The sequence below is a fragment of the Quercus suber genome, unplaced genomic scaffold (genome assembly GCF_002906115.3).
Source record: "Quercus suber isolate HL8 unplaced genomic scaffold, Cork oak 2.0 scaffold_51, whole genome shotgun sequence".
In the NCBI taxonomy this organism is placed as follows: domain Eukaryota; kingdom Viridiplantae; phylum Streptophyta; class Magnoliopsida; order Fagales; family Fagaceae; genus Quercus; species Quercus suber.
Genome location: NW_027069516.1, coordinates 1,108,485 through 1,122,229, shown reverse-complemented (window position 1 = coordinate 1,122,229; position 13,745 = coordinate 1,108,485). Strand labels below are relative to the sequence as shown.

At 33.1% G+C, this 13,745-nt stretch overlaps 2 protein-coding genes across 2 annotated transcripts; one reads left to right on the top strand and one right to left on the bottom strand.

The window, feature by feature from the left end:
- Positions 1-720: 720 nt before the first annotated feature.
- Positions 721-4,042, bottom strand: LOC112027084 (DNA polymerase II subunit B4). Its single transcript, XM_024059753.2, has 3 exons — positions 3,740-4,042; positions 3,531-3,649; positions 721-1,077 (listed from the first exon to the last, which is right to left on the bottom strand). Exons 1-3 carry the CDS (start codon positions 3,913-3,915, stop codon positions 926-928), a joined length of 447 nt encoding a protein of 148 aa, XP_023915521.1. The 5' UTR covers positions 3,916-4,042; the 3' UTR covers positions 721-925.
- Positions 4,043-8,855: 4,813 nt separating this feature from the next.
- On the top strand, positions 8,856-11,991 carry LOC112027083 (receptor-like protein 6). Its single transcript, XM_065771923.1, has 2 exons — positions 8,856-9,915; positions 10,032-11,991. Exons 1-2 carry the CDS (start codon positions 8,931-8,933, stop codon positions 11,939-11,941), a joined length of 2,895 nt encoding a protein of 964 aa, XP_065627995.1. The 5' UTR covers positions 8,856-8,930; the 3' UTR covers positions 11,942-11,991.
- The last annotated feature ends 1,754 nt before the right edge of the window (positions 11,992-13,745 follow it).

Sequence of the window (13,745 nt, the reverse complement as noted above, 5' to 3'; positions counted from 1 at the left end):
TGTAGTATTTTTGTTTGCTCATCAAGGCAATCCTCAAATTCCCCAGCCAAGAGCTTCTAGCATGATACTGCTAACGGACCATTTCTTAGAACAGGACTACAGCAGCTTGTGATGCAGCATTCTTAACAGCATCCATTGATGCAGTTCTTTTCTTAGCAAGGGCTTTGACGTACAGACCTCATATATTTCCTTAGAGCTCTTATGCCTTTTCCCTAATTTAAAATGGAAGACCTGATAGGGAGAATTCCTTATTGTTGCATCTTGGACACCTTTAGTTCTGACTTATAATCCAAGTTTAATTATTGTTGCAATTTCCAAGTCCCAGAATTCCTATTAAAGATCGACACAATTGGTAAGAGATACTTGATGGAGAATTTGAACTTTACCTGTTCCTGGGGATAGACTACAGAATTTGAACTTTATCTGTTCCTGGGGATAGACTACAGAATTTGAACTTTACCTCTTACATGAGGATAGAAAAAACTCAAACATAGGGCTCATCCTAATAATGGCTAGGGGTTTAATATATCTCCTGTATAGTATTGTTAATTGAAAAGCATTACATAATCTTTGAAGGAGGATCAACGGGCTATCATACCTTAGGCATAGAGCCACCATAGAATTATCATTTGAAAGAAGAGAATACAAGGGTGGAAAAATTCACGTTCAAAAGCTGTACTTTGATATGTCCATTATTTTTTAAAAGGAGGATCTGTCTACTTGAAGTCTAACATGAAGGCACTTTAAGATATTAACGAAGCTAAATGAAATAGTCCGATACAATTCAGCTAAAAGAAAGAAAGAGAGAAATAGTTCAATACAGTCTTCCTACTACAACTATTAAGTATTAACTAAATAGATTAAAGTACAATTTATCTTTGCCTCTGAAAAATCAACTAGTAACAAGAAAAATCAATGCTTTCACTCAGGCATGACCAGTGCCATCCTGGTTGTCTTCGTTTTCTACCCTTTCACCGCCTCCACTATCATGTGATAGCTCTTCCAATTTCCTTTTCTTTTTCTCTTCTTTTTCCTTTGCCGCTCCAGCCTTCTTTCCTGCGTTTTTCTGCCTAAACTCTGCAAGGGAACCGAGGAGAATGATAAATGTTGGCCACATCGTGAAACCTCCCTAATATATCCAGCTACCACTGATTAACTAGAATGAAAAATTCCAACCTCTAAAGCAATTTTTTTGGGGGGATATCTGTAATTTTCCAATCATTCTATAGATTAGAACAATCATCAATGCCTTACTTAGGTTGCAGCTTTTTGTCAACAGATATATTGCCAATAGTTTTGAAGCAACCAGACGATTAAGCTTGCTAATTGCTATACAAACAGATTAGAGATATAAACATTAAATACTAAATAATAAAAGTTTGGTCTTAGAAGTCGTCGTTGCACCAAGATGCCAATTGGTTATTTCTTTTCTGCAGCAAAAGGTTACACTCTCTTTGCACCAAGACTTGGATAAATTACATAATTTCTCTATAGTTTGGGGTGATTTCAAATTAAATTCTACATTAAATTAAAAAAAAAAAAAATTAAAACTATGATATTTTAAATCCTTTCAATTTACGCCCCCAATAAGTCTTTATTAACCAAAAGTAAAAGATATTCACATAAGTTGTGACTAAAACAGTAAAACCTATCTAAACACAAAAAAATCCTACAGCATGATCCATTCCACATGACAATCAAAGCAGAAACCAAGACGATATTGAGCCAGTGAACAAAGGGGATAATAAATAAGTCTCTACCTTAGATTTGCAACTCCTGGTGTATTTACAAAGAAATTTTGGGCACACAATTAATTGGAAGCAAACTGAACTTACCTTAAAGATACCTCCACAGCTCAATCTATCTACTTCCTCAAGCTGTACTCTACTATGATACAGCAAAGTGCAGATGAATATACTAGGGACTCTAAAAATAATTCTCCTCTAGAATCAGGAAAAGAAGCCATTTTACTTCAAGTTAGACAATAAAATTATTATTGTAATGCTTTAGTGCCTTCCTCAAGCTGTACTCTACTACGATACAGCAAAGTGCAGACAAATATAATAGGGACTCTAAATATAATTCTTCTCTATAATCAGGAAAAGAAACCATTTTACTTCAAGTTATACAACAAAATTCTTATTGTAATGCTTAGCCAGATGCTAATTACACAACACTTGAAAGGGATACTAGTCAACCTTTGGTCACAAAACAGGATGTCCATCCATACCTAGTTCAATCTCCCATCCATACCTGACAGTCGGCAGCAATTTTCAGATTGAGCTATCAACTCCATTCAAATCTCTGAAGTTACTTTGTAAAGAGCCTTTTTGATATTAGAAAAACACATAGGTGAAGTTTAGACTACCCATTTCTATTGTTACAGGAGTTGCCTTCTTTTGAGTATCACATGCATTTTCTCCAAACTGACTAAACTCAAAAGTGACTATGCATTTAGTATTGACCATATCCCTCATTGATGGGGAAAAAATGCATCTAGCCCACAATAGAAGCAAGACGAACCATAATAAAATTCAATCTGATATCAGCCTAGGCAGATAACAAAAGCTCTTTGAGTGTCTTCACATTGCAAACCTTCTTGGTAGGAGAGAGACTTATTGGAAAAGATCCAAATTCTTGAAAGATTTCATATTATCTTTGAAGGAGAGAAACTTCACTTAATTTATAATGGTTTAATCACAATGCCAAACACATTACTCCCCATTGAAAGTTGGATCCTATCATGTTTTGTGATCATCTTCCAAGGTTATATGATTGTGTTGAACTGATATAAACAAGGTTTATTTTAACGTAAAGCACTACAGAATTTCTGACAGTTGGATTAATTTTAGAATTTGAACAAAAGCAGGACCTCCTAGAAATATAGAATGTTAACAACATTGCACTTCTCAATCCCATCCAGGCCATTCAAAGTGTCTTTTCTAATAACTGAATCATATTTAGTTATGCATAACATTTAAACTATTCCTTCTATCTATCCTCCACTTAGTTTAAGGGAGTCATCTCTTTAAAAAATTGTCGTCTCAAAAGGTAAACATAAGAAGAGAAGAGGGAGAAAACCAAGACAAAAGAAGTATAGTCGACAAATAGCTAAGCGAAAAAATTCTCATGTCCCAACATTCTACTTCTATTCTTCTAACGAAATTTAAAAAATAAAGACCCTTTGAGTTGGACAAGAACCCTTCTTCGCCTTTAAGAATTCCCCTTTTTCTCTTTGTCTCTAAAGACTAGAGCAAGCTAGCATAGAGAATTCACTTTTCTAAAATGTCTTTCTTTTTTTTATCAATCTTCGAAACCCCCAGTGCCCCCAACTTAGTGGGTCATCATTAGGCATTGTATTAACTTTCTGTTTGTCCTCAACAAAGAAATATACATTAAAATAGCCATTTTCCTCAAACTACATACATTTGAATAATGGTCATATATAGGTTCTAAATTCATCTTATGTGAATGAATGAAAGTAAGTGATATAAAAATGGAGAAGGGTGATAGAGATTTTGAAAGCTGACCATGAAGTGAGGCTTTAAGAGGACCGAGAAAGTGGGAAAACTCGATTTCTTGAAGAGCAGTGAGGACATCATCAGCATTGATAGTCTGCCTCTTCGATTCCTTACATATGTCATTGGCACTGCAAATTCACATTCAACAATTAAACACATACAAACCCTAAGTAAGAAATTGAGAGAAAGAGAGATTGAAAAGAATGAATAGAAGATACGTGGCAGAGAGGTAGTGGATGAAGATGCGAGCGCTTTCGGAGAAAGCAAGGAGGGCGTCCTTGTGAACGGACATGTCATCGCAGTCATTGCACAGCTTTTCCTTCACCACGCGCCGCACTATCGTTCTCGGCAGCTCCTCCGCCTCCGATATCACTTTCTGATTCTCGCTCTCCATCTCTGATTCTTCTATTTTTATGAGATTTCTAATTCTACTTTTTTAGGTTTTGTTGTTTCCCTTTCCCGCCATTGGCTCTCTCTCTTGGTCCGCTTTTACTTTGGGTGCTCTTGTGTTGGGCTTGGTAAGGCCTAACTAGACAAAATTTAATTAGAATCTCAATTATTTTTTAAAAAATAATGGTCTTATTTAAAAATTTTAATTTTTGTGTCAAATAAGTTATTACTGCCCAAAAAAATTTATATAAAAAACTATACAAATGTTAAGCCAAACCCGAATAGTTTATATCAAAAACTTACAAATACTGCAATGGAGAAATTGGATTGTCACAAAAACTAAACTCTTTGAATTTGCTCTCTTTAATGGAAACTATGAAATTGTTGATGAAGTTTTAGAGAAGCTTCGAATTCGATCTATTTACTCAAAGGTTTTAGAGAAGCTTGTTGTCTTCACTGTGTAGTCATTTTCTACCTTAGGCCCCTTCCCTCTCTCTCTTTCTCTAAGTAAATAGTTCAAGTAAATAGTTCTTTATGTTCAATTATTGTCTCTGGATTTTATTTTTTTTTTTTTGTTTCTTTCATATTTTTTTAATCATTTTCACTAAGGTTTATCTCTCTCTTTGTGCAAATTTCTCATTTAGTTTTGATTCTCTTATTTGGAATACTAATGGGTTTGTGTCAATTTAGGAATTTTGCAACTTCAGTAGTTTAATTTTTATTGATTTTCATTCCTTTTTATCACCATTGTCTAATGTTCTTGTGCATAAGCAAGGGTTACAAGTTAATTCTTCTAAAGGTAATCTCTTACATTCTTCTAGTGAAAAGTTAGAAGAATAATAAATCCTATAGGTTGACACCACAAAATTCAACCCAAAAACCCATATTTTTTTTTTAATTTTTATTGAGCATCGATCTTACTTAGGAAATGAAACCATTTATTCATGGGTTTCAATTAGCTCTATGGATACAATTTTTCTTGCCATCAAACAAGAGACCTAAGTTCAAATCCCGTTCATACCAATCAATTTATGTACTGACTCTTTTTTTGTTTTTGGAAATCATAGTATCTGTGTAACTAACTAAGAAATATTACTTTTGGAATGAAAAAAAAAAAAAAGAAGAAGGAAAATATTATCAATTTAAGTGACATTTACAGTATAAAAATGTCAATTTATTGTGTCGGTAGCATTACTATGTGTCTTTAGGTCCCCACGCTAAAGGGAGTCTTATTTTCTTAGTGTCATTGGTAAAGATCTATCAATAATGCTTTTTATTTTTTAAATTTTTATGGGGTCTATAATGCTTTTGAACAATCGTTAACAAGTGATTTGAGCAATGTATGATTTATCTAATAAAAAATTAAAAAGGACATGCACATTGATTTAAAAAAAAGAAAAGAAATGACACGCACTTTCAAAAGGCAAAGAATTTAGAGGAGACTTTATCAAGTAAAAACATACTTTAGAGGGGGTAAAGAAAGGGGCAATTACAGTTATTACTGTAAACTATATCCTTCGTTTATACTTATCATCATAAACTTTTAGAATGCACAATTATCACCCTAAACTATAATTTGTGTTTCACGTTACATACTATCATTAATTAAGCTATTAACTTGGAAGGAAAAAGCATGTCAAGTGTGATTCATGTGACCTTTGCATAAGAGATTGACATGTGGATCCCATAGTTATGACACTCTCAAATTAGTCTCACATAGGTACTTCTGAACACACCCAAAATCTCAACTTTTATTTTCTTATACAACATATTAAAATAATATATTTACACAAATATACAACACAACTATTATTTTCCTAGAGAGTGAAAGAGATGAAAGAGAGAGAAGTGGGAATAAAATATATTAAAAACTTATACCATTTTAATACAGGACCATCATAAATTTTAGCACTATTGTAAAAAATTTTGCAATTAGAAGACCGGGTAATGGGTTTGTTTTGCGCTTTAATGCTAAAATTCACCAACATATACCATTTCCAAGACCCAATGCCAATGTTTTTATAAAATTGTATAGAATAATTGATAAAGTAGTTTTTGAGATAGTAAAATAGAATAGTTTAAAGATAGCAGATGTGAATGTTTTGTATGGTAAGGTCCATCGTTAGCTTTTTATTAATTTTGACTAGTGAATGATTATTGTAAATACCATTAAGTTTTTTTAACAAGACTGATGAATGATCCTTGAAGATACCCTTTAGGTTTTTTTTAATGAATGAGAATATTTGATCAAGAGTAGATAGACAACGTAGAACACATGTTTGAACAAAAGCTACAATTGTTTTTGAATGAATAAGAGTAGACCGCGTACAACACATGGTTGAAAGATAAAGCCACAATATTATTATTATTATTATTATTATTATTTTTTTTTTTTAAGGAATGGGAATATTTAAACAAGAGTAGACCCCGTCAACACATGGTTGAACAATAAGGCCTTGTTTGGATTTTAGGAAACTCATATCTCATATCTCACAAAAACTGAAAGCTGCAATGTCAATGTTTCGTAATTCAAAGACTTTGATTGACTTAAAAGAAAAAGAAAAAAAAAAAAAAAAACTGGAAAGAAAGATAGAAGCTTTTTATTTTTATTTTTATGAATGAGAATATTTGATCAATAGTTGGTAGACCACGTACAACACATTGTTGAACAATAAAGATACAAATTTTTGTTTTGTTTTTTTTAGTTTTTTAGTTTTTTTTTTTAATTTATGAGTGAGAATATTTCAACAAGAGTAGACCACGTCAACACATGGTTGAACAATAAAGCTGTAATGTGGATGTAGTTTTGTAATTCAAGGACTTTGATTGACTTAAAAAAAAAAAAAAGACAAGAAAGAAGGATGGATTTTTTTTTTTTGGTTGGTGAAAATACATTTTTAGTCTCTACATTTTTGGCTTATTTTCATTTTGGTCTCTAATTTGATTTCATGCCTACCTTAGTCCCTAAAAGCGAAAAATCATGTCTATTTTGATCCATGTCATCAACCCAGTAACGGAAAATACATACATGGCAAACGGAACGCAATGTTGGTATGTTAAATGTTGATGTGGCTAATAAAATAATAATAAAAAATTTATATGGCATTTAAAAAATGCCACATCAACATATAAATTAATTAAGAATAAAAAAAAAATTTAACTGAAAAAATTCAAAAACAAAAACAAAACAAAAAAAAAACTTTTTCAATTTTAAATATTAATTTATAGTAATTATCTCAATTTTTCTTGGACTTTCTTAAGAAACAAACACTAAATTAACACTCCTTCTCACTCTATGTTGGCGTGTCTGTGTTTTTTTTTTTTTTTTTGACAACTTCGTGCATTTGTGTTTGAATCTATTTCATTTTCTTCAAAGAAAGTTCTATTCGGTTTTTTCTTTTTTTTTTTTTTTTACTTATGTGAATAAATTTGTGTTTTGATTCTCTTATTTGGAACACTTATGGGTTTGTGTCAATTTAGGAATTTTGCAACTTTAATAGTTTAATTTTTATTGATTTTCATTCCTTTTTATCACCATTGTCTAATGTTCTTGTGTATAAGCACGGGTTACAAGCTAGTTCCTTTAAAGGTAATCTCTTACATTCTTCTAGTGAATAAATTAGAAAAATAATAAATCCTATGGGTTGACCCCACAAAATTCAACCCTAAAACCGTTTTTATTTTTATTTTTATTGAGCATCAATTATACTTGGGAAACAAAACCATTTATTCATGGGTTTCAATTAGCTTTATTGATAAAAATTTTCTTGCCATCAAACAAGAGACCTAAGTTCAAATCCCGTTCATACCAATCAATATATATTGACTTCTATTTTTGTTTTGAAACCATAGTATCTATGTATCTAACTAAGAAATATTACTTTTGGAATGAAAAATAAAAAATGGAAAATAATATCATTTTAAGTGACATTTACGGTATAAAAATGTCAATTTATTGTGTCGGTAGCATTACTATGTGGCTCTAGGTCTCCACGCTAAAGGGAGTCTCATTTTCTTAGTGTCATTGGTAAAGATCTATCAATAATGCATTTTATTTTTAAAATTTTTATGGGGTCTATAATGCTTTTGGACAATCTTTAACAAGTGATTCGAGCAATGAGTGATTTATCTAATAAAAAATTAAATAGGACGTGCACATTAATTTCAAAAAAAGAGAAAGAACATGCACTTTCAAAAGGCAAAGATTTTAGAGGATACTTTATTAAGTAAAAAAAAATACTTTGGAGGGAGTAAAAAAGGGGCAATTACACTTACAACAATAAACTATATCTATGTCCTCCGTTTACACTTATCATCCTAAACTTTTAAAATGCATAATTATTACTTTAAACTATAACTTGTGTTTCACTTTACATATTACCATCAATTGGGCTATTAACTTGGAAGAAAAAAGCATGTCAAGTGTGACTTAAATGACTTCTGTATAGGAGATTGACACGTGGGTCTCATAGTCTCACGAGTATTTTCTCACAATGGTGAGGTCCATCATTAGTTTTTTTACCAATTTTGATTGATAAATGATTCTTGAAAATACCCTTTATTTTCTTAACAAATGAGAATATTTGATCAAGATTTGGTAGACCACGGACAACACATGGTTGAACAATAAAGCTACAATTTCTTTTTTAATGAATAAGAGTAGACCACATACAAAACATGGTTGAACGATAAAGCCACAATTTTTTTTTTTTTAATGAATGAGAATATTTCAACAAGAGTAGACCACGTACAACACATGATTGATCAATAAAGCTGCAATAATGATTTTTTGATAATCAAAAGCTACAATAATGATGTAATTTCGAACTGAAGGATTTTGATTGACTTAAAAAAAAAAAAAGAATAGAAGACTTAGATTGACTTGGCAGGATATATATATATATATATATAAATGTAAATCTTTAATATGCATTCCATCGCACGCCTAACTGATAAGTGAACGATATCATCACAAATATTCGTGTCTTTCATTTTTTGAAGATCAAAATCAAAATCAAAATGGGCACGTGCTTAAGTTGGAAGTATTTCAGTCTACTACTTTCCTTGCTCTTCTTCCATTCTCAATTCCCCTTTTCTTCTTCCTTGTCTTCAGTCTACTCACAATGCTCTGCTCTACTCCATTTTAATCACTCTCTTTCTCTCGATGGTTATGCTTCTGATTGGGTAATTTGTTTGAATTCTTATTATCCAAAGACAGGGTCTTGGAAGGAGGATAAGGACTGCTGCACTTGGGATGGTGTCGTTTGTGACAATTCCACTCGCCATGTCATTGCCCTTGACCTTAGTTGCAGTTGGCTTCGTGGCCCCATTCATTCCAACAGCAGTCTCTTCCTTCTTCGCCATCTCAGGACCTTGAATCTCGCTGGGAATGACTTCTATCCCTCCCTAATTTCATCTGAGTTTGGCAGGTTTCAGAGTTTGACTCATCTTAACTTGTCTTGTTCATATTTTTCTGGTGAAATCCCATATGAAATCTCCCAGTTGTCTTCGCTTGTTTCCCTTGATCTTTCTTACAACGTTTATCCGTTATCAATCAAAACATCAGTTTGGAAAAGAGTCATTGGTAACCTTACCCAGTTAAGGGAACTTCTTCTGGATCAGATAGATATGTCCTCAATTACACCTAATTCTTCGATGATGAATCTATCCTCCTCCTTGACAACTCTTCGTCTCCATGAGTGTCGCTTGCAGGGAACATTCGACATGAACATCTTCCGCCTTCCATGTATACAAACCCTTGATCTTAGTTATAATCCAAATCTTGAAGGTTCTCTTCCAAAGTCCAATTGGAGTAGTAGTTCCCTCAAGTTCTTATCTCTCCAATTCACAAGCTTTTCAGGAGAATTACCTGATTCTATCGGCAGTCTAAAGTCCTTGGAGCGTTTGTATCTCTCTGGTTCCAATTTTACAGGGGCAATTCCAACATCGATTGGGAACCTCACACAAATTATTCATTTGGATTTGTCATATAATAGTTTCAACGGTGAGATTCAAATATTGCCACTTCTAAATTTTAGTTGTTTTTGGCTGACACATCAAACTAGTTGTTTTTGGCTGACACATCAAACTGACAATTTTTAATTATTGTGGATTTAACAGGTTTGCTGCCGTTGTCAATATTTGACTTGCCGAATCTCTCTGTTTTAGACCTTCACCACAATCAACTTGTTGGTCCCCTTCCTAATCACGTAAGTGGTCGGAATCTCCTAACTGATCTATTTTTAGGTTCAAATTTCCTAAATGGGACTCTCCCATCTAGGTTATTTAGTTTGACCTCTTTGGAGTACCTTGATTTGAGCTATAATATGCTACAGGGCTCTATTCCTAGCTCAATGTCTAGACTTGTGAACCTTACTACTTTAGATCTCTCATCAAATAACCTGAGTATTATGTTGGACTTAGAATTGTTCTCAAACCTCAACAATCTCAATTTTGTCAATTTTTCACACAACAATTTATTAGTCAGCATCAACAACAATCTAACATTTACCTTGCCCAAGTTGGAGAATTTGTACATGTCTTCTTGCAACATTAGTGAATTCCCAATTTTCCTAAGAATAGCTTCAAATTTAGGATCCTTGGACCTTTCCAATAACAGAATTCACAGTCAAACTCCAAAATGGTTGGAAGTTGTGGGGAGGAATTCATTAGGTTTTCTGGATCTTTCTCGCAACTTTTTGACAAATATAGATAAGATTCCTTGGAAAAACCTCAATTTTGTTGATCTTAGTAACAACTTGCTTCAAGGAACATTCCCCACATTAAATGCTCTTAACCTTCAATATATCTTTGCCTCCAATAACAATTTAACTGGAGAAATTCCTTCTTTAATTTGCAATGCAAGTTCCCTTAAAGTTCTAGATTTGTCTCATAACAACTTTAGTGGCACAATTCCAAAGTGTTTGGTACACTCTAATGTACTTTTAGTGTTGGATTTGCGAAAGAATAGCCTTAATGGTACCATACCCTCAACATTTTCAAAGAGAAACAAATTGAGGAATATTAACCTTAATGGCAATCAATTGGAAGGGCCATTGCCACAATCTTTGGAAAATTGTACAAACTTAGAAGTTCTTGATCTTGGAAACAATAAGATAAATGACACCTTCCCCTATTGGTTGGGAAGTATTCAAAAACTGCAGGTTCTAGTCATAAGATCAAACAAATTTCAAAGTCATATAGGCAATCCTAAAGCCAAAGTTCCATTCCCAAATTTGCGAATCCTAGACATCTCTAACAATGAGTTTAATGGTCCTTTGCCAATAAAATATTTCAAATACTTGAAATCCATGATGAATGTGGGTGAAGGAGAAGTTGGGTTGAAATATATGGGAGATGGTTATTATCATGATTCTTTGAGTGTGATGATAAAAGGGTCGTATATTGAGTTGGAAAGAATCCAAACTATCTTCACAACCATTGATTTTTCAAACAATAGTTTCATAGGGGAGATTCCGCAGATAATTGGAAGCCTTAATTCACTCAAGGGGCTCAACTTTTCTCACAATAACCTTACAGGTTATATTCCATCATCTTTTGGAAATTTAACTAATCTTGAATGGTTAGACCTCTCTTTCAACAAGCTCGACGGGGAGATTCCCAAGAAATTGGCAGATCTTCCATGGCTTGAAGTTTTAAAGCTATCACATAACCAACTTACAGGACAAATACCTTTAGGGAAGCAATTCAATACATTCGACAATGATTCATACATTGATAACTTGGGATTATGTGGATTTCCATTGACAAGAACATGCAACAACCATGAGTCAAAGCAACCACCACCATTGACCTTGCAACAAGAAGACAACCTAGAGTCTAAAAATGGGTTTGGTTGGCAAGCTGTATCGATAGGTTATGGATGTGGAGTGATATTTGGAACATTAATAGGATATGTTATGTTTAAAATTGGAAAACCAAAGTGGATTGTGAGGATGGTCAAACTAGAGCAACATATCTTGCTCAGAAGGCTGAAGAATAATGCCCGCAGAAGTGGTGGAAGAAAATAACAAGTCAAAACAACGTGGAAATCACTTCAATTTGATGAAAAGGCTGGGAGTCCAAGTAGAATGCATCTGCTGTAGGTTTTTTCATTTCCAAATCATGGAATTTTTTCAACCATGGAGGAAATTACAGACATGATGAAGCTTTCGTTTCCACTTGCCATCTTCATCATCCTTATTCACTCCCATCTTCTTCATTTTTCAAACAACAGAAATAGCACATAATGGTGATTTGGGAGAATATTACCCTTCTTTCATGGTTCCCAAAGACACAGGACATCATTCATTGCCAAGGTATGCCTCCTTTTGTTTCATCTTGGGGTGACTTTGTCGCTTTCTTCTCTCTCTTTCTCTAAATGTAAAGGATCATTCATAGGAAAATCAAGCAGCTGAACTTTTTTTTTTGTTTTAATGCAACTGGTTGGTGTTGTCGCTGTTGAAATAATTGGTCGGCCCAAGATTCCTTTCCGCCTTGCATTCTCGTTTTCAGTTGTTATAATACTTGTATCTTATTGATCTGATTTGCTTGCTTTGGGTGCATAGTTTCTGCTTTGCTTAGCATCAAATGCCCAGTAACGTGCAAGGTTGATGCCTTTGATGTTTTGGAAAATATTAATAACCATTGTGCTCTTGAATTGTTCAAGACCTCAGTGTGGACAGTAAGGCCTCAGTCTCTCTCTCTTATTTTTATTGTTGGGTTCGGTACCATATACTTATATATTTAAATTTTGCTTTTGTTTTTCATGTCCATTTTTTGATTCTTTGGTGAATACATTTCTTAATATTTCAAAGCTGTGGAATTTATGATGGTTTTTAATTATACACTTTCCATTTGTGTTGAATGTGAGTATTGTCACTTTTTGACTAAAAAAAAAAAATGTGAATTCAATTTGATTGAAAATTCAGGATGATTTTGAGATTATATATAGAAATTGGGTGAGCTATAAGTCAACTTGTAGGTGTAGACTTGATATGATTTCTTTTCTTATTTGCAATCTTCTAGTTCTGATATATGAATGTGGAGTGTAGGTATATATTAAAGTATCTTACTATATTATTCTTTTCGCTGAATAGTTTCACTGCATTCAGTTGTAGAGGAAACTTTCCTGGTTTCATATGTCTTCTATTTTTCCCATTCCTTTTCGGAATAGTTGGTATGCAAAAGGGTAGTTTTCATCCATGTTTGATTTCAAGGTGTAGCCCCATTTTTCCTTGTAATTAATGTTTAAAAAGATCTATGCCTTAAACCATGTTGTGACTAGGAGGTAGTTAGATTAATCACATTTAGAAGAAGTTGCTAAACTTTGCAATTCTCTTGCAAATATGCTTGGGAGCAAATCAAGACCAAATGTCAAATGAAGATCTGGAAATTAATCCAGCATTCATATTAGTATTCCTAGCATTCAACTTGTTGCAGACTTGCTTTGAGAAATTGACTTTCTACTCGAGACAGGCTGTTAAAAGGGTTATCAAGGTGATGTGTTCTCTATCTTTTGCAAGACCTGTCTTGAGAGTGGTAATCACTTGTTCTTTGAGTATCATTTTTCAAAGAGGTTATGGGAGCAAGTTAAGTCATGATGTCTAATAAAATCCAAGGTAAATGTTTTAAAAGCACCATAAGCAAACTTGCTATGACTGTAGTAGGTTATTATTTTTTATTAAAAGAAATGTTTGTGTATTCATCGGCAATGTCAAGTCTAAGGAGGCATAAAGGCCTGATTTGAGTTTGTCAAGAGAGAAAAATTCTTTCTTAGTGAATAGTCTTCTTTCTTTTCTGTTCTTTTTTTTTTTTTTTTTTTTTTTTTTTTGG